General features: G+C 64.8%; 1 protein-coding gene across 2 annotated transcripts in view; it reads left to right on the top strand.

Annotated features, from left to right (window-relative positions):
• DSCAML1 (DS cell adhesion molecule like 1) overlaps nucleotides 1-19,531 on the top strand; it is a 104,831-nt gene that overhangs the window by 76,989 nt on the left and 8,311 nt on the right. For both annotated transcript variants that reach the window (XM_075521362.1, XM_075521363.1), the window contains exons 6-20: nucleotides 261-557; nucleotides 2,572-2,844; nucleotides 6,161-6,439; nucleotides 6,714-6,833; nucleotides 6,974-7,150; nucleotides 12,198-12,397; nucleotides 13,060-13,156; nucleotides 13,270-13,398; nucleotides 13,822-13,989; nucleotides 14,178-14,248; nucleotides 15,182-15,422; nucleotides 16,421-16,567; nucleotides 16,640-16,795; nucleotides 17,794-17,933; nucleotides 19,365-19,518. In XM_075521362.1, coding sequence (XP_075377477.1) covers nucleotides 261-557; nucleotides 2,572-2,844; nucleotides 6,161-6,439; nucleotides 6,714-6,833; nucleotides 6,974-7,150; nucleotides 12,198-12,397; nucleotides 13,060-13,156; nucleotides 13,270-13,398; nucleotides 13,822-13,989; nucleotides 14,178-14,248; nucleotides 15,182-15,422; nucleotides 16,421-16,567; nucleotides 16,640-16,795; nucleotides 17,794-17,933; nucleotides 19,365-19,518 — 2,649 coding nt within the window. The remainder of the gene's footprint in view (nucleotides 1-260; nucleotides 558-2,571; nucleotides 2,845-6,160; nucleotides 6,440-6,713; nucleotides 6,834-6,973; nucleotides 7,151-12,197; nucleotides 12,398-13,059; nucleotides 13,157-13,269; nucleotides 13,399-13,821; nucleotides 13,990-14,177; nucleotides 14,249-15,181; nucleotides 15,423-16,420; nucleotides 16,568-16,639; nucleotides 16,796-17,793; nucleotides 17,934-19,364; nucleotides 19,519-19,531) is intronic.

The following is a 19,531-nucleotide window of genomic DNA, read 5'->3' as shown; positions in this document are numbered from 1 at the left end:
GTGGCTGGACGAGGGATGGGCTCCGCTGAGCCCGGCGTCCCCTCAAGCCCATGTCCGTGTCAACCAGCGTGCCCCCTCCCGGCGTCTCCCTGCGGCGGGGATGCAGGCGCGGCCCCGCGCGCGTCGCCGACTAGGGCTGCCCTCCCAGCTGAGCCGGGGCTCCCACCCCGGGCGGGAGCTCAAAGCCGTCCCGCCAGCGGGTGACTGCCGCCGCCTGTGGCTGCCGCTCCCTGACCCCCCTCCCCCTGGGTGCCCCCCAGATGGGACCCCCCGCATCGTCTCCTCCTTCAGCGAGAAGGTGGTCAACCCCGGGGAGCAGTTCTCCCTGATGTGTGCCGCCAAGGGGGCCCCCCCGCCGACCGTCACCTGGGCGCTGGACGACGAGCCCATCCCGCGGGACGGCGGGCACCGCACCAACCAGTACACCATGTCGGACGGCACCACGGTCAGCCACATGAACGTGACGAGCCCGCAGATCAAGGACGGCGGCGTGTACCGGTGCACCGCGCGGAACTCGGTGGGCAGCGCCGAATACCAAGCGCGAATAAACGTAAGAGGTGCCTGTCTACTTTTAAATATCAGAATAGGACTTTTACTGGGCTGTTGGTTTTGTTCTGTTCCCTGGCCGATCGCTCCTCCTCGCCTCTCCCCTCCCTCCTCTTCCTGGCCGCGCGGGTCTCCCTGGCTGCCCCGACCCCAGTCCCCGAGCTCCCCGCTCCTGCCCCGCTCGCTCGCACGCCTGCCCGCGGGCTTGAGCCTCCCCGCCGTTTAAAGCAGGGAGCTTAACGAGGTGCAGAGCAGTCCTGTCGCCTCGGAGGGCCGGAGCTTGGCTTTGCAGGGGCAAAAGGGCAGCGCTCTCCTCACCGGGGTCCGCTCTCGCCCCGCCGAGCCCCCACCTGGGGGTCTGCGCAGGGTCGGCATCGCCTCCCCGAGGGACCCCGCGCCTGGAGAAGGCGGTGGCGGGCACAGAAGCGTCCCGGGCCCCCCGTGCTCTCCCGGCCGCCTCCCGGTCCCGGCGGGAGCCCAGCTCTCTGGCAGCGAACGCGCCCGCCGGCGCAGGGATCTACATGACAAACGATGATGAGGCAGCACGTGAAATCGTGGAAAATGAGCTTTGATTTGTCATGTCTGTATTTTCTTTGTCTGCTAAAAGCCGTGGCCGCGTTAATCACCGTGTTATTACGGCTGGAGCGTGTCGCTCGGTGCGTTACAGGCAGCGCTTTCAGGCCCAGGGTATGGTACGAGCCCCTGCCCGTTAATAATCGCCAGTTAAAGCTTCCAGGTGTCCAGGTGGGAGCGAGACAGAGACAAGGTAGCATTTATTTGTCTGTTGAGGAAGAGGGTTGAAGGGCTGTGTTTGTCTGTGCCTCCGCGTTGAAATGGATCTAGTGGCTTTTTGGCTGGGATCCCAGGAGAGTCTGAACTTTGCTGCCGTTTACTGCTAAATTTGGAGCGAGTTCACCCCTCAGCCGTGAGAAGCCAGAGCAGCGTTTTCAACGAGGACGTTCCCTCGTTTCCCTTTTCCCCCTCTCTCAGCTCTTGACGGGCTGTCACTAGATAAGATTCGGGCTTTTTTTGCCCTGGAACGGAGCGAGTCCTTCAGACAGGCCACGAGCCGGTTACAGAGCGAGATGCTAATTTCTTTTTTCCTCCTCCTTTTCTAAACGCGTCCCAGCATGAGAAACACCGTCCGTCAGCTTATCCTGAGCGGCTGTTAAGCTGTTATCCTGCTACACCCTTAGGACGAGGAGTCGAGATGGGATTAATCTTTACATTAGGTTGCTATTTTATGCAGCGGCCGGGAGAACAATGTAATTATCGATGCGCGAAACCTCTCGTTGAAATACTCACCTGCAGCACTCTCCCAGTCCCTAAGCCAGCGCGAGAGCCAGCCAGAAGCTGGTGGCTGTCCGGCTTTGCAGCGGGGCCCAGGCAGCTCAAAAAGGTGTGTTTTAGGGGGGGTGAGATGCGTTTCCCAGGGGAAGTCAGGTTCCCGTAGCAGCTCTCGTCGAGGACGTGTGGCACAAAGCGGTCAGCTTCCGCCTGAGAGAGGCAGAGCGCGGCTGGGACCGTGGGGGAGCGCTCCCGCTCCCCATCGCTTCTCCAGCTGCCGTGGCCGGAGGAGGAGCCGCGGCTGGAGGTGCGCTGGGCAGCCCGGTTCCCGTTGCAGAAACACGCTGCGCTTCCCGACGCCGTCTGAGCTCCTCCGACCAGTGGCAGCGGCGTCTGCGGGCTCGGCTTCCCCAGCACCGAAGTTGCACCGGCAAAACTGGGGTGGGATTTGCCGAAGCGCGGCCGCGATCGAGGCCCGCAGCCCCCTTCGCAGCTGCGCTGTCGTAGGAGCGCGCGGGTAGCTCCAGCTGGAGGTCGCGGCCGATGAGTGGCTTTCCCCGCACGCGCCCAGGGAGGAGCCCGTGCCTGCTCCTCACCCAAAACCGGGCTGGGTCCTGACTGTTCTGGTTGCCTCCTTTGCCTGCGAAGCTCGCTCTGAAATAGCAGCAGATCTGCATGCAACCAAACTGCCCTTCGGAATTAACCTAGCCTGCCTCTTCCTTCCTCCCGAATATGTAGGTCCCCCGAGCATCCGAGCGATGAAGAACATAACGGCGGTAGCGGGTAGGGACACTTTCATCAACTGCAGGGTGATCGGGTACCCGTATTACTCCATCAAGTGGTACAAGGACTCTTTGCTGCTGCCCGATAACCACCGCCAAGTGGTCTTTGAAAACGGGACCCTTAAGCTGATGGATGTCCAGAAGGGCATGGACGAAGGAGAGTATCTGTGCAGCGTGCTGATCCAGCCCCAGCTCTCCATCAGCCAGAGCGTCCACGTCACGGTGAAAGGTAAGCGGGCGGCGAGGCTTTCCCTGGATCAGATGGAGAGGCCGTCAGGGTCGCGCCGGGGACGTGTCTGCTGCGGGACGGAGGCAGAGAAGCGTTGGCAGGGGACTCGGCGGCCAGGCAAGCGCTGCGCCGACGGGAGCTCAGCTCCCGCCGCGGCAGCCCCCGGGAGCCGGCCCAGCTCCCGCTGGAGCGGCGACCTGGTCCTGCCTGCGCGCCGGCAGCTGCCCAGAGCCACGCCGTATCCGTTTCCCGTTACAAGCGACGGAGCAGGGATTTACGGTGTAAACATAACGTATTAAAACATCTAACCTTTGCTCAGATCACCTTCGCCGATGTTTTTCTGTGCGTCTTAGCTTTTAAAAAAATAATACTCTCGGTCTTCCGAGCGCACAGAACATCTTAAAAGCTTCTCCAGGCCATCAATTATTCAGCCCCATTGAGGGAGCTATCAGTCCTAATGAATTGAGCCGGATGCATTCCCTGCCAGTGACTTGCCGAGATTGCGCCGCGAGTGCACCGTGCTCCCGTATCTCCCGTCCTCAGAGTTGTCGGGTCGTCTCTGCCCGTCGCCAGCTCGGTGTTTGCAGTAAATCATTTAGACAAACACGGCCGCGCTGGGGACGGAGCCGGCCAATTGTCTTCCTCTGCCTCCCCCAGCAGGGTATTTAGGGACCGGGTTTTACTCTGATCCCCCTCCCCCCCGCCCATCCACCATTTTCTTATGAGGAAGCAGGTTAGCAAGAGAGTGCATCACGCTGATTATAGATGCTACCGCTTGATTAGCTAACGCTCTTTTCCAAGGCTTTGCAAAGGGCAGAGTAGCTGCGGATAACCCGTCGGAGGGCGGTGCGGGGAGCGCTCCTCTCCGCTCGGGTCTGCAGCGCAGGGCACGGCCAGCCCCGCTTTCCTCGCCTGACACGAAATCCCCATCTCGCTGGGAGCCCCGGGGCTGGAAAAGAGGCCGGAGTCGAGCAAAGGCTGCTCCTCTCCTGGGGTGAACGGGACAGGCAGGGCTGGCGTGGAGAGAGCGTCTGCAGGGCCGTGTGCGCGTGAGGTTAAATAACGGGCTTCGCTTTTTGTCAGTCGCTGGGAGGTGCCGCGGAGGATGCAGGACGCTGAAGTTCAGATGAGGATCTGTATGTTCTGGGAAGTAACCGCTAGCGAACCCGTCCGAATCGGAATTTACTGCCTTGATCAGTGGCCGGTGACAGGCCGAGGAAGGCGAGCGGGCGGAAGCGCGGTGCGGGCCGGCGGCACGCCGCTCTGCCGCGGCCAGACGTCTTCATTCCGCCTGCAGCACGGCTGCTGGAGATTTACACCCGGCCCCGCTTGCTGGATTCCTTACTTGCTCTGGCCATCAGATAAAAGGCCCGTGGAAAAGAACTGCAAGGGCCCTAGAAGACAGCCAGAGCTAGCTCCGCGCAGCAGAGTGAATAAATATAGCTGTGCGGAGCGAGGAGCACGGGATGGCGCGGAGCACCGTAAAGCTTTTATTGCCACAAGTGCCCGGCTACCGCGTTAAGTGCCACAAGTGAGTTATGCAGGTCTTTCCGAGCACGCGGCAGTAAAAGCTTTACAGCTCCCCTCCGTTGCCGCTCCCCCGAGGAGCCGCTCCCCCTGCTCGCGGGGCATCGCCCCCAGCCACGCTCCCCGTCTTGCGGTGAGGGAAACCCCTGCCCGGCTTTAGCTGCTGCTGCTTACCCTGGGGACCCCGGGTCCCAGCTTCAAACCTCCCCGCTCCTTAGGGCTTCTGCAGCTCCCAGGGGTGCTGCTGGGGCCTCTTCGCTGCGCTTCCCCGGCAGCGCCGTCCGAGCACCCGGCCGCCGAGGTGCCCTGACAGCTCGCTATTCCCGCAGACGTCTTTGATGAACGTTTTGATTCATCACGCGTGGGCTTGGCGCTGTCCCGGGGCTCTGGCGCAGCTCCGCTCGGGTGACCGCGGTGAGTCGGGGAGCGCGGTGCTGGCAGCAGCTACGCCTGCTAGCGGCGCAGCCGGCAGCACTGGGGCACCGTCGGGGCGACGCTTCACCCCGCGGGAAGGCGGAGGCTGCTCGCCGGGGCTCCCCTCCAGACCTCAGCTGCTGTGCCTGGCTGGGCTGGGCTCCGTGGCGGGCACCGTGGGCAGGGAGACCTTCACGAGGCGCCCTGGGCTGCGGCCGCACGGCCGGCTCCCGCTGCAGCTGTGTGCAGGAGAGCCTGGAAGCCCTGGAGAAGGGAGAATTGCAGCGGGAAATGAACCGGGAAGGAGAGGCGAGTTGCCAGCTCCGGTTGCGGGGAGCTCGAGCAGGGAGAGCTCTCCTGTTGAGGGAGCCTGTCCTTTTCCCGGTGGCTCAGAAGCGGCCCGTGGGGCATGTTTGGAGAGGCACGGATCCACGAGCCCATCCCCGCTCTGCGATAGACTGCAGTGCTTCCCGATTAATTATTCATTAATTATGGAAAACAGGCAGCGCTGCCTCCATGGCTCCGGCAGCTCGAGCCACGTTGCTGTAGCTGGGGAAGGGGCAGGCCAGCCCTGCCCGCACCCGTTGCCTGCCTGCCGGCGAGCCGGGGCTGGCAGCCCGGGGGCCGCTCAGCAGCCCCCCGCTTGCCCGCCGCCCTGCGGAGGGGCACGGGCCCGGCGCCGAGACCTTCGCGACGTGCCGGGCCGGGCGCGGGGTGGAGGGGGGAGCCCAGGGGCGTGCGCGGCGGTGCGGGGAGCCGCTCCCGCGCCTGTACGAGAGGGCAGCTTACTTCTGCCGAGGGGACGATTGGCAGCCCGCTAATTTAATTACGGAGACTGCAGAAAGAGGACCTCATCTACCAGGTGCTGAGCCTTGTTAAGCTAATTGTCTCCCTCTCTCCTCTTTCTTCCCCCTCCCACGTTGCCAGAGATGCTGCGGTTGCCTAATTAAGTTATCAGAAAGATAATGGCTGGTTCTGAATCCAGTGCCTTTAAGAGAAGCATCCATCTAATAATTGCTTTTCTGCGAGCAGATAAATGCTGAGGCGGAATTTCGGCTGGCATGCGCGGGGGGGTGGCCGGGGCTTTCCCCGGAGCAGGGCCCGCTCCGCTCGGGAGGTCGGCTTTCTCCGTCCTGCTCTTCGCGTGGTGGCCCTGCCCGGTGGGAGACGTCCTCCTGCTGTCCTCCGCTCGGCAGCACCTTCCGCTCTCCCCTGGCCGCGTTCCTGGTGGGAACAAAAGCCTGCCTTAGCTTCTGGGCTGCTTCATCTCCTCCGGGGGTGCCATCTCCCCCCAGCCCCGCTGCGGCCCGTCCCCGCTGGAGGAAGGCTTTCCATGGCCGGGCTCTCCAGCGGGCTCTGCCTCTCCCCTCAACAGTCCCTCCGCTGATCCAGCCCTTCGAGTTCCCGCCAGCCTCCATCGGGCAGCTCCTCTACATCCCCTGCGTGGTCTCCTCCGGGGACATGCCCATCCACATCACCTGGAGGAAGGACGGGCACGTCATCCTCTCCGGCTCTGGAGTCACCATCGAGAGCAAGGAGTTCATGAGCTCCCTGCAGATCTCCAGCGTCTCCCTCAAGCACAACGGCAACTACACCTGCATCGCCAGCAACGACGCGGCCACGGTCAGCCGGGAGCGGCAGCTCATCGTGCGGGGTGAGTGCCGTGGGTCCGGCCCAGCCGCGTGTGCAGCCCAGCCCGGTCCCCGATGCTGCCGCCGCGTCGGGCCCGGGAGGGTGGACGGCGAGGGAGGGGTGGCGCGGCAGGGAGCAGGGAGAAGTTACGAGGCTAGAGGGAGATAACGCTGCGGGGAGGGCGAGGGGCAGGGCTGGGCCAGGGCACCCACGTGCCCGCAGGCAGGGGGGAGTTGCGAGGAGCTGACGGCCGGGGTTTTTGCTACAGTAACCGCCTTTTCTCGCAAATTACTCAGTGCCTCCTCGGTTTGTGGTCCAACCCAACAACCAAGATGGCATTTACGGTAAAGCCGGGGTGCTGAATTGCTCCGTTGACGGGTACCCCCCTCCGAAAGTCATGTGGAAACACGCAAAAGGTAGGGGCGAGACACGGCGGTGCGTGGGGACCTCTGCGCGGGCGGGGGAGAGTCCCCTTCTGGCACGGCCGCCCCCGACCCGAGCCTCACGAGCGCTCCTCGGCCTGGGCTGAGCTCTGTGCCTCTGCGTCCCCTCCTAGGGAGCGGCAACCCGCAGCAGTACCACCCCATACCCCTCACGGGCCGCATCCAGATCCTGCCCAACAGCTCCCTGCTCATCCGCCACGTGCTGGAGGAGGACATCGGCTACTACCTCTGCCAGGCCAGCAACGGGGTGGGCACAGACATCAGCAAGTCCATGTTTCTCACCGTGAAGAGTAAGTTGGCTACTTACTGGCTGGGCCGCGCCGCGGCGGCGAGGGGCTGGGGACCTGCTCCTGGCACGGCCGCAGCGGTGGCCGGGGGAGCGGCGGCAGGCGCGCGCCCCGCGTGCCGGCGGAGGCGGCTGTGGCTGCGGGGTGGGCGCTTGCCCGCAGAGCCTGGTCCGGCGTGGCCCCCTCCTCCGCGCGGAGGGCTCCCGCCACGCCGGCCTGGCGCTGCCCTCGGCACCGCGCATCCCCGAGATCGATGCGTGGGGCACGGGGAGGGCATTGATCCCCTTCCTCCGGGGACCCGCTTCCCTTTTGCTATTAAACGCGCTTTGTCCTTAATAAAACCGAGCGATCAATCTACATCGTGCAGGAGGAAAGGAAACGGCTGGGCTAATTTGACAGGGATGGGCTGGGAAGCGTTGTTAGACGCCGTGTTTGAACTGCGCTTATTATCGGATTCCTCTCCCGTTGCTATCAGCAGAATACGTAATCTCCAGCTCCTCTTTATTTATTTCGGTTGTTGCTGCCGCCAGCATTCCAACCTCAAAAAGGAGGCGGCGGAGGGGGGACCAGCCCAGCTGGGCCCGCTCGGGCGGCAGCTCCCGCGCGTCTCCAGAGCTGCGCAGGGCTGAACGCTGCCCTGCCCGCGGCGGGGGACGAGGCAGCGAGCCCGCCGGCTGCCGGCCTCGCGCGGGGGGACGGGGGCTGCCAGCGGAGCCGCGGGAGCCGCCGCCGGCCGGGTTGTGCCCTGGGCAGAGGGGATGGGCGGCCCTCCCTGGGCGCCGCCGTGTCCGGGCGAGGGTCTCGTGCCCGGGGAGTCGCCCAGGCCGAGGCGAGGAGAGAGCGGCTCTGCTCGGGCAGCCCCCTTGCCTCTCCCCGCCCCAGCCGAGCGCTTGGTTTTCTGGCACGGGCAGGTATTTCTCTGGGGGCCTCTCCCCTCCCCACCCGGCCTCTGCTTTCCTGGGTTTCTGCTCCCCTCCCTGTCAGCTGCCTAATTTATCCCGCCGACCGATGAGTCGAAACGAGCGACTTCAAACAACGCGCTTCAATAAGGCGCGGGTACAAAGTCGAGGCGATTAATCCCGAGCGAGCGCGCCGAAGTCTCGGAGCCCGAACCGCCGCCTGGGCCCCGCTCTCTGCTGTAATTGCATCCCAGGACAGGTTGCTTGCTGACTTGAATAGCACATAACCTTATTATGCATGTGCGCTTACGTTTCCCGGAGACCTCGCAGCCTTTGAAAAGGTTTGGATGAATAGGTAGATGAAGCGCCACAGCCAATTAAGCATTATATGGGGCTCTTTGTTTTGTTTCATTTTTGGATTTTTGTTTGTTTAGTGAAATGTCAGGGCAATTAAAGTGAGATCACCGCCGGCTTTCCTTGAAAGTCAGGCCACTGCGGACGGAGTTAAATGAAAGTTAATCAGAGCCCAAACAAAGCGCGCTGGCGGCTGGGCAGCGGGGGATCGGGGAGCAGCCGTGGCAGCCAGCCCGCGGCCGCGCGTCCCCTTCCCCGGTGCCGCGGCCGCGCCTCCCCTTCCCCGGTGCCGCGGCGATGGGCTCCAGGGGACGAGCCCAGCCAGCCAGGTAACGCGTCAGACGAGTGCGCGCGGTCCTGGCCGAGGGCCCGTGGGCTCGCCAGCGCCAGAAGGAGCTGGCTGCTGCTTTTGTCGGGCGGCAGGCAAGGAAAGCCGCCCAGCTTTGCTTGTCCCGGTGCGGGAACGTGACCCGCAGGGCCCCGGCCGTGCCCGGCCCTCGCCTGCGGTGCAGCCGGTGGGGCCGGGGCTTCTCTGTCCACGCCGCGCTGCTCTGCTCAGCCCCCGGCGCGGGCGCGCGTCTGCACGCAGGCGGCGGCTTGCCGCCTGGCCGCGGCAGCGTGCCCTTCCCTGCTGCGGAAAGCGACGCGTTAGCCCACGTTGGCGCATTGCAGAGCGAAAGGTGGCGAATGCCGGAGGCTGGGAGCGTGCGCCCGGGGGGGCGGCTCGCTGGGCTGAGCGCGGGCGAGGAGACCGCCCGCGCGTGATAAACGCGTTTAGCACGTGGCTGCAGGCCTCCCCGCGCGTCGAGAGCGGAGCGCGAGGGATGGAGAGGGTCACGTCCCCGGGGGGTCCCTGCGGGCCGTGCCGGGGCTGCCGGAGCGGTGGGCAGCGCTCGCTGGAGAGGGGGCTGCTCTGCTCGGACCTCCCTGGCGCCGCGGCGCTGGGCTGAGCGGGTCCGGGCCGGGGGCTGGGAGAGGGGCAGCTGCCGGCCGTCGCGGGCACGGGGACGGGCGCGTTTGGAAGTTCGCTGCCGTACGGCAAGAGCATAACTGATTGCTTCCATGCAATTGGAATTAATCTCATGCTTCAGGTGAAACTCAGCTAATCAGTGTAGAAAGGAAGCTGAAACGGGCGCAATCAAATTAACATCACAGAGCCGGCTCAAAACAAGAAAGAGGGGGGCAAGGGAGGCAGGCGCAGCCCTTGTCACCCTTGTCACCGTTCTCATTCAGTTGTCGCCAGCAGGCCGCGAAGCGGCTGTGCCCCGGCCCGGCGCGGGATGGCAGAGCGTGCCGGCTGCCGACATCTCCCTCCGTAGCCGCCTTATGTCCACCCGGCGAGTGGGACCAGCCTCTCGTGGGAGCCCGGTTACCAGGGCCTGCGGGCACGGGGGGAGCGCGGCAGCCGCGCTGGCGGGGACAGCTGGGCAGGCTGGGCGCAGGGAGGGCGGGCGGGCGCGGAAAGCCTTGGAGGCGAGCTCTCCTCGGGGGAAGGCCGGCTGCACGGCAGCGCTGACCCAGGGCTCCGGCTGATGCTCTGGTGGGCCACTCGTGCCCCTGCACCCGGGGAGGGGGGTGGGGGCCAGCCGGGAGCAGCCTCTGGTAGCCCTCGGAGGGTCCCGTGGCCAGTCCCGAGCCACGCTGTCCCTCTGCAGGTGGCAGAACCGCTCCAGGGCGGCCCTCGGGTACCGGCGTGCAGGAGGTGCTGCCTCTGCCCCGGTCCGTGCTGTCTGCACGGCTGGTTGGGATTTTCTTTTGGTTTGTTTGGCTGCTTGCCGCTCTCCTGGGACCCTGGCAATTGAGAGAAGTTGATATGTTTACATCCAAGGAGCTGCTTTTAATCAAACATCAATAAGTGCATTTCAGCGAAGCAGAGCCTGAAACGGAGCTCCTCTCCCGGGGCTGCTGCTCGCCGGGAAGGGGGCCGATGCCTCTGCGGCCGCGCGGCCCTGGGGGCTGTCCTGCCCCCGCGGCCCCGCACGCCCTCTGCGTCGCGCTGGCCTCCGGCCTGGCCGAAATGACGGCTGAATGCAGGGAAGCAGCCCCCGGCGCCCCCGCCTGCCAAACCGCAGCGGCGGTCTTGTGGCAGGAGCCGGGGACGGCAGGCAGGAGCCCAGCAAGGTCCCGCCGTAGCGCCAAACCTGGGTGCCGAGACCCTGACCCGGCAGCGCGCGCCCTTCTGCTGTGCTGGGCGCGCTTGGAGCCGGAGCGGCGGTCGGCCCCGGGCCTGGGGTAGGTGCAGGAGTCGCTGCCCGTCCCTGCGCTCTGCCTTCGCCTCGGAGGGCTGCGGGAGGCTGGGGCTCGGCCAGCCCTTCCCACGCCTGCCGCTCTCCCCGGCGTAGCCCTGGCGCCGGCCCGCAGGCAGGCAGCGGCAGCGGGGCTGGGGGACGACGGGCGCGTGGCTGGGGACGGGACGGGGCCGAGCTTGGAGAAGTCTCGCTCTGTGTCTTGCAGCTCTTGCTTTCCCGTGCCCTGGGCCGCGGGTCTCTGCCGTCCCCGTGCTGGCTCGCAGGTGGCCGTGCTGCCCGGGGCAGGACTGCCACGGGGCGCTGGCAGCGGGCGCCGGGGCGGGCACCGCTCTGTCCCGGCCGCGTGGGCGCCTGCCCTGCACCCCGCGAATACCGGCAGCTCGGGAGGAAAGGTTTCCTTAGCTGTTAATTGAATTACATTGCCACAGAAAGCCGAGAAGTCGTAGCTCATTAGAGCCTCTTGTGTCCCATTATAACAGTGTGTGTTGCCTTTGCGGATTGTCATTATCATATATTACTGCGGGACTCAGCAGTGCTGTTTGTTTATGCATTACATTTTTTTCTGCTTACCCAGGCCGCCCTCACCCCCCAGCCCGTCTCTCCTGCCTGGCGCACGCCGTGGCCGGCTCACCGCGCAGCAACGGGGCGGCGCGAGGGCTCGGCTCTCGGAGCGGCGAGGCTGCCGGGGAAGGAGCCCGGACGGGGCTCGTTGCAGCCATCCCTCGCAGCGAGGAGAAGCGGCGCTCGGGCAGAGGCTGCTGCAGCGCGCGGGGACGGGCAGGAGGAGGCCGAGCCCGGTGCCGGCCGGCGTGCTGGTCCTCCTCCGCGGCGGTGCCGCGGCCGGGCCAACGGCCCAAGCGCCCGGACGGGAGGTGGCAGCTTTGTGCCCGGGCTGCGGGCACTCGCCGTACCAGCGAGAGGGACTCGCCGTACCGGCCCCAGGGCCAGCCGGGCCCGTGCTGCAAGCTGCTGCTTGGGCAGAGCTGGGATGCGCCCGTGCTGGGCGCTGCAGCCCAGCCGGGCGGTGAGTGTGGCGTGGGGCCTCCCCGCTGTCCTCGTTTGCGTATTGGGGCGGCTACGGGGAAAAAAAAAATCTCTGGTATCTGCAATGCAAAGGCGGCCTTGCTGATGTGAAATCGCACTCTATATTCTGCCCAGGTTTATACGAGTGAATTATGCAAATCCGTGATGGAAAACATTCTTCCTCTCATCCTCGGGAGTGTAAAACCTTAGTCAATAATTCATACCCGCACGTCTCAGACTGGAGGCTTTCTCTTCATTATAGCGTGCGCTTGGTTATTTGTCTTTCACGTTTTATTGTCTACCCCGGTGTAATGCTATGCATTATAAAATTTATCTGCTTCATTATTTTATGATCCTGAGCTGTATAATGCAGCGAGACGATTCCGCTTCGGGCTGCGTGGCCTGTCGGCGAGACCCGCATCCGCCGCCTCCCTGGCGGGGTCCGTGGGCCGTGCCGGGGCGGGCAGCTGCCGGTGGCAGCGAGCCGTCCCCTGGGCACACGGGTGACCCCCCGCCTCCCCGCAGTCCCGGCCATGATCACCTCCCACCCCAACACCACGATCGCCATCAAGGGCCAGACCAAGGAGCTGAACTGCACCGCCCGGGGCGAGCGGCCCATCATCATCCGCTGGGAGAAGGGCGACACGGTCATCGACCCCGACCGCAACATGCGCTACGCCATCACCACCAAGGACAACGGCGACGAGGTCATCTCCACCCTCAAGGTGAGGGGCCGGGGGTCTTGCACCCGCCCGGGCTGCCGGGCGTCCTGCTCGGGTGATGGAGCGGGGCAGGCGGCACCGGGGGTGCCCGGGGGGGCGTTGGTGGTCCCCGGCGGGTGTTGCGGAGGCTGGTGCTGCGGTGGCAAAACCGCGTCCGGCGGGGAGGGGTGTTAGAACCCACCGGAGGGGTTGCGGCTCCAGCCAGCGGCACTGTGCACTGGCGGCATCTCCCCGGCCCAGCACGCTGCGGTGCAGCCACATGAAGCACCTGGCCGGCGCCTGGACTTTTAGGAGCAGCGCAAGAGTTAGCGCTGCCCTGGGCTGGCGCGGGGAGCCGAGCTGCCAGTCGTAATCGCGCCCATTAAAAAACAGCCGCTGTCTGCCTGCTGCGACGAGCCCCCGCGTTTTGCACTAAATCGCGGCTGCCGGTACGAGGGGCTCTGGTTGTGCAGGTGTTGGGCAGCACCAGGGACGTCTCCGAGAACGAGTTGTCAGCGCGGGCCTGAGCCGGGGAGCGGGGGTTTGGAGGGTGACCTGCTCTGCGGGCACGGCTCCCGCTGGGGCTGGCGGCGGGAGCGGGCTGCGATACCGGGGGAGGTGGAGGCGTGCTGCTCGGGGTAGCTCAGGCTGAACCGGCTCCTCTTCTCTCCCGGAAACGTTCGTAGCTGAAACCAGCTGACCGCGGGGACTCGGTCTTCTTCTCCTGTCACGCCATCAACTCTTACGGAGAGGACAGAGGCTTGATCCAGCTCACCGTCCAAGGTGCTTGTTCCCCCCCGTGTGAGCCCCGGGGTGCGAAGCCTCGCCGCAAGGATCCCCCTGCTCCCGGGGGGCTTCTCTCCCTGTCGTCCCTAACCTGCCCGCGTCTCCCCAAGAGCCCCCGGACCCGCCGGAGCTGGAGATCCGCGAGGTGAAAGCCCGGAGCATGAATTTGCGATGGACGCAGCGGTTTGACGGCAACAGCATCATCACCGGGTTTGACATCGAGTACAAGAACAAGTCGGGTAGGCGATCTCTGACCTCCCCTCCCCTCCCCGCGCCGCCGTGGCCCCCGGCAAGCGGCGGGGCTGGGGGCTGTGCCGCGGCCGCTGCGTCCCGGGCAGGTGCGGGGCTGCCCTGCCGGTGCCCCCAGGGGAATATTCCGCATCCCGGTTCCTTTGATGAAGAAAGGAGAGAGCAGCGTTAATGCGGAACGTTAATTTCTGTTGGATGGGAGCGTTTGAAAGGGAATATTAAAAGAGACAATATTTACGAAAAACCAAATCCAGACCGCACGAGAGCGAGGAGGGGGAAGCAGCACCTCTCTGCGGGGGCCGGGGGCGAAAGCCGGAGGCGCCTGGGGACTTCACCTGCCGGAGCACGGCCCCCTCGGTACCGCAGGGTTCGGGTGCTGAGCCTCCTCCCGTCTCACCCCCCCGCTTTTCCAGATTCCTGGGATTTTAAGCAGTCTACGCGCAACATCTCCCCGACCATCAACCAGGCGAACATCGTGGACCTCCACCCGGCCTCTGTGTACAGCATCCGCATGTACTCCTTCAACAAGATCGGGCGCAGCGAGCCGAGCAAGGAGCTCACCATCAGCACGGAGGAAGCAGGTGCCGCTCCCGGCTCGCGGCACGCACGCTGGGGCTGGCGGGCAGGGGCGGCCGGGGGCAGCGCGGGGGCCGTAGCCTTGAGCGAAGCTGGCTGCGGCCGAGCTCTCTGGAAGCCGAGTGTTTTCCTGGCGAGGAGGTCCTTTCCCCGATGCTTCTCAACGCGCTCGTTTGGGTCTGTTTATCCGCAGCTCCCGACGGGCCTCCGATGGATGTCACCTTGCAGCCGATGACATCCCAGAGCATCCAGGTCACCTGGAAGGTGAGCGGGGCTTGGGCGGTGCGGGGGCTTCCCCCCTGCGGCCGCAGCTCGTCCCGGGCCCCGGTGTTTCGTCAGCGGTACGAGGGCCGGGAAGAATTTCCCGGGCAATACGAAAGCCTGAAGGCTGGGCGCGCAGCTTGGCTGCGTCGCCCGGGGTCCTTATTAATCACGTTTTACAACACGCTCGTTATCTCGTAGGATGTCTGTGGGGGGCCATGGGGAGAGAGAGGATAAATACGTAAAAAGCGAGACGCTGGGTTGCAAAGTGTTTGAGCAAAGATCAATAAAACTTAGAATCAGATTTATTTTTCCAAAGGTGGGTAATGAAAAATAAAATTGATTATAAAGTTAGGACCTCGGAATGAACTGGTAAGTCAATACATTTAGGGTTCCAGCTTCTCTCCCCTCCCCTTACGCGCTGAAAAACAGATTAATGGAAAATAAGATTCACTTGAAAGATAAGTCGCTTCGTTTTAAGAGTATTTCAGTGAGATGGATCACCCTGGCTTTGTAACATAAATTTGCAATCAACCCTATTGATTTCTTAATGCTTCAGAGAAATATTGTTGAGATTGATCTCAACCTGGCCTCGCGCAACGTTAAGGCCCGCGGACTTGGGGTTTTCCCCTCCTCTCGTTGAGCTGCTCCAGTCGGGGAACGGCGCTGGCTGAGCACGTCCCGCTGCCCAGGCAGCGCCTTTCTCTCTGGTGGCCTCCGAGGCCGCGCTGGACCTTTTTTGTCACCGTCCTGCCGCTCGGGACGTCCACCCGAGCGCTGCCGTGGGGAGAGAAAGCTTGCAAGCGTTGAGAAAAGACGCTGGGGAGAGGGGGCAGCGGCAAGGGAGCCCTGCGAGGCTCTCGGCCCCGGGCCGTCGCTCGCCGGGCAGCGTAGCCCTGCGTGACGCCGCTCCGTCTTGCACCCCTCGTTCCTCAGGCCCCGAAGAAGGAGCTGCAGAACGGGGTGATCCGCGGCTACCAGATCGGGTACCGGGAGAACAGCCCGGGCAGCAACGGCCAGTACAGCATTGTGGAGATGAAAGCCACGGGAGACAGCGAGGTCTACACGCTGGACAACCTGAAGAAGTTTGCCCAGTACGGGGTGGTGGTGCAGGCCTTCAACCGCGCGGGGACGGGGCCGTCGTCCAGCGAGATCAACGCCACCACGCTGGAGGACGGTAAGGCTGGCCCGGCCCCCGCCCCCGCCGGGGTCCTCCCACCGGGGGGGCTCCTGGCCCGAGCAGGTCTCGGGGGGTCGCTGCCCACCGGCAGCGTTCGGCGCTGGGCTGCGTGCGCGGGCGGTATGCGCGCAGCTGCCCTGGGGAGGAGTCGGGCCGGCGCCGGCGCCGGGTTTCTGGGGCGATCAGAAGGGCGTCGAGGTGGATTTACGCGTTGCTGCAGTGCTGGGGAAGTTTCCGTCTGGGAGAGTTTGCTGGTGGGTCAGTCACTTCAAAAACAAGGAGAAAAAAGTTTTTCAGTGCGTTCGCTCAGCAGTTTTTCATACTTAATTAAGGCTCTCGTTAGCCTGTCAAACCACGACCGTTTCCTGGCTACGTTAGCACTCCTCCTGGGGTATTTGAGGGCCCCTGTTTTAGCAATGGTGTCTTTTCCGTAATTATATTACCTTCATTTTGTTCTATCTGTAATATATCTGTATTAGTTTATTATACTCCGTCCCTAATTACACGGTGCTTATATTTTTGCACCTAAGTAATATGAAACAATAATCATTTTCAAAGAGGATCATTACGGTGATGTATTATCGTTTAAACGCTCATAAAAATTAGAGTTACCTCTTACGGGGCAATGGGATCTAATTACCTCGCATGCAGCCAGCTCTCCCGCTCTCCCCTCGCTGGGAAGCGCAGCGTGTCCCGGCGGCCTCCCTGTCCCTGCGAGCGCAGGGGCTGCTCCCGCCTCGGTGCTCCGGGAGGAGCAAAACCGCGTGCGGCGGGCAGGCTGCTGCGTTCGCCCGGCCCTGGCGCCCTGCGTGCCGGGCAGGACTGGCCCCAGGGGCTGGAGCGGCGGGGGGAGAGGGGGCTGCAGGGCAGCGGGGTCCCTCCCACGCGGGCATGGTCGGGGCGGCGGGACGCGGCTCTTCCAGCCTGGCTTCCGCTGGGCATGTGCTCCCTCTCCGTCTCCTGCTGATAGTCCTCCCCATCCGTCCCTTCCTCAGTGCCCAGCCAGCCCCCTGAGAACGTGCGGGCCATCTCCATCACGTCGGACGTGGCTGTGATCTCCTGGTCGGAGCCCCCGCGCAGCACCCTCAACGGGGTGCTCAAGGGATACCGGGTCATCTTCTGGTCCCTCTACATGGACGGAGGTGAGCGCTCGCGGAGAGCGGGGGACCTGGCGGAGCGGCGGTGCGGGGCTGACGGGCCCTGTCTCCCCGCAGAGTGGGGCGAGATGCAGAACATCACGACCACGCGGGAGCGCGTGGAGCTGCGGGGCATGGAGAAGTTCACCAACTACAGCGTGCAGGTGCTGGCGTACACCCAGGCTGGCGACGGCGTCCGCAGCAGCGTGCTCTACATCCAGACCAAGGAGGACAGTGAGTGGCGCCGCCCGGGGAACGCGTGCGTGCGGATGCGCTCTCCTCTTATCCCGCTGGCAAACCGCAGCAATGCGCGTTAATTAGAAGAAAGAAGATGGAGTGTTGAGGAGGAGCCCTTAGCGAGGAACGAAGACGGGCGGTTGCGCAGCCCCCGCAGCGGGCCGGCAGGGCTTCTCCTGCCTTTTCGTTTCCTCCCTGCTCGCTTTGCCAAGCCCGCGGGCAGGTCTGCGGGGGGCGGGGGAAGGCACCCGGGCTGCCCGGCTGCGTGTGCACGGTCCTCGGCTGCTGCTCCGTGGTCGCAGAGCCAGCCCCGCGTGCAGCCCCGGCCCGCTTGGGTCTTGCTGCCGTGCCTGAGGGTTGCGGCGTGCTGCAGCTGGCTGACGCCGGCGGGTGGGAGCACTCGCTCGTGCCACGGCGCGTTGCGTTGCTGCGCTGGCACGGGAAGGGCCGGAGGAAACCCCCCGCGTACGGCCACGGGCAGGGCGCTTCCCTTTCTCTTTTTTTCTTTTCCTTAAGCGTGGATATTTAAATATTTATACCCCTGCCTGCCCTACTTTAATGCCATCGACTCAGTAGCGGAGAGTTTCCTGGGCCCAGGGGCTGCCGTTGCTGCCTGCCTGTCCTGGGAAGTGGCAGATGCTGGGGAGGCGCAGCTGGGCAGGGTACGGCCGAGCCGCTCCGGCAGATTACGGAGACTAAGGAGATGGCCGTTAAAAGCCAATCACGGTTTCTAAACCAGAGCCTGGGCTGCAATTAACTCTCCTGCCTCTGGCTTGGCAGGGAACCGGAGCCGCCCGTGGAGAGCGGTCCCGCAGGCAGCGGGGTGACGGCAGGGCGACCGGCAGACCTGTCCCTGCTCGTGCCTGCCCGATGCTGGCGCGGGAACGCCATCGCAGCTCCTCCCCAGCGCGCGGCCGGGACGCCGGCCCCGCGGCGGGGTGCTGCGGCCTCGGAGGCCTCCCGGCGCTGGGCCTGCCATGCTCTCCCTCCTTCAGTTCCAGGTCCCCCGGCTGGCATCAAGGCCGTCCCGTCTTCTGCCAGCAGCGTGGTGGTGTCCTGGCTGCCGCCGGCCAAGCCCAACGGCATCATCCGGAAGTACACCATCTTCTGCTCCAGCCCCGGCTCGGGGCAGCCGGTACGGGACGGGGACGGGGCAGGGGCAAGGCTGGGGAATTGCCAGGGCGTGCCGGGGGAACGCTGCACGGGGGCGAGGGCCGGTGCCAGGCGGTGGCAGCAGCAAAGGTCCCTCGGGCCAGGTCGATGCGCTGCAGAGCTGCGGGGGCAGCTGCGGGCACGCTCCACCGGGCCGCGGTCCCGTCGTCGATCCGTTCCCTTCCTCCGGCATCTCCCCTGCTCAGCGCTCGCTCCAGAAGGGAAAAGACGCCAGCAGCGGCCCGCAAATAAAATAGATGTCAAACCTGGCCCCGTTCCTCCTTTGCGAGGGAGAGGTTGATGGGAGGTCTGCAGACTAGCGCTTATCAAAAGCTCCTTCTCAAACTCATTTCACTATCTGAGCCTCTGGTTTCCAGGGCAACATAATCTTTTCATCAAAGCAACTGGTAAAACCGCTGGGATCCGATATTGTTTTCTTGGCATCTTGTCAAAACTGTCATTTGGGTAAAAAAAATTATGTATACTATACAATATTCATATAGGCGTCTGCTCGTGGGGTACGTTTACATCTGCGGGCCCCGCAAGGGCGCGCGTTTGCAGGCGGCGAACGCGCAGGTACCTGTGCGCAGTCGCGCGGTTGCAGGCGTAAACGCCCCATCCGTCCTGTGCCCCGGGGATCGCTGAGCTCCCGTCCCCTCCGCGGCGCTGGCGCGGCCGGGTGTGGGGCAGGGCGAGCGGCTTTGGCCCCAGTGCGATGGCGACTGGCCCTGGCGCGCAGCCTCGCTGCACGGCTGCGAGCCCGACCTCTCCGGGGGACCGCCTGCGGGCCTGGGGACGGTCGCTGCGGGCGATGCGGGAGGGGAGCCCACGCGGGGTTCGGGGACCCCCTGGCTGCTCGCTGCGACTGAGGAGGGCGTGGGGCGGCCTGGCCGGGGCTCGCCTCTGCGCCCGGCCCCTGCCGCAGCTCGGCGGGCAGCCGGGGAAGCGTCTTTTCCCGGGAACAAATTATGCCGTCGCAGCCATCTGTTCCTTGGGCTCAGGCCTGGGCTCCCTGGAGAAATTACGACACCAGCCGGTTTACGCCGGCATCGAGACACGCCACGCAGGGCTGAATCGGGAGCGAACCCGCGGCACCCTGAGGAGGTGGCTGCCGGGGTGGCTGTGGGCCCTCGGAGAGCGGAGGGAGCTCCCCGGGGACGGCTCCTGGTGGAGAGCCGGGGGGGTGAGGGGGACCCGGGGACTTCCTTCGCCGGCGGGCTGCGGGTGGGAGCGAGGGCAGGAGCCAGCTGGCGGTGGGACGGGAGGGATGCCTGGGCTGGGGGCACGGGGGGCCGGGGGGGACGCTCGGGTGCCGGCAGCCGGCCCAGAGGAAGCTTTTCCTGGCTCAGAGGCACCTGAGCTGCGGGTGACGGGTGGGGGTCTCACGGAGGCGGCACCGTCTCCCTCTCTGCAGGCCCCCAGCGAGTACGAGACCAGCCCCGACCAGCTCTTCTACCGCATCGCCCACCTGAACCGCGGGCAGCAGTACATGCTGTGGGTGGCCGCCGTCACCTCTGCTGGCCGCGGCAACATCAGCGAGAAAGTCACCATCGAGCCTGCTGGGAAAGGTACGGTGGGGGC

Source organism: Mycteria americana, chromosome 19 (assembly GCF_035582795.1).
Source record: "Mycteria americana isolate JAX WOST 10 ecotype Jacksonville Zoo and Gardens chromosome 19, USCA_MyAme_1.0, whole genome shotgun sequence".
NCBI lineage: Eukaryota > Metazoa > Chordata > Aves > Ciconiiformes > Ciconiidae > Mycteria > Mycteria americana.
The sequence above is the reverse complement of the archived record's forward strand: the minus strand, read 5'-3'. Positions and strand labels throughout refer to the sequence as shown.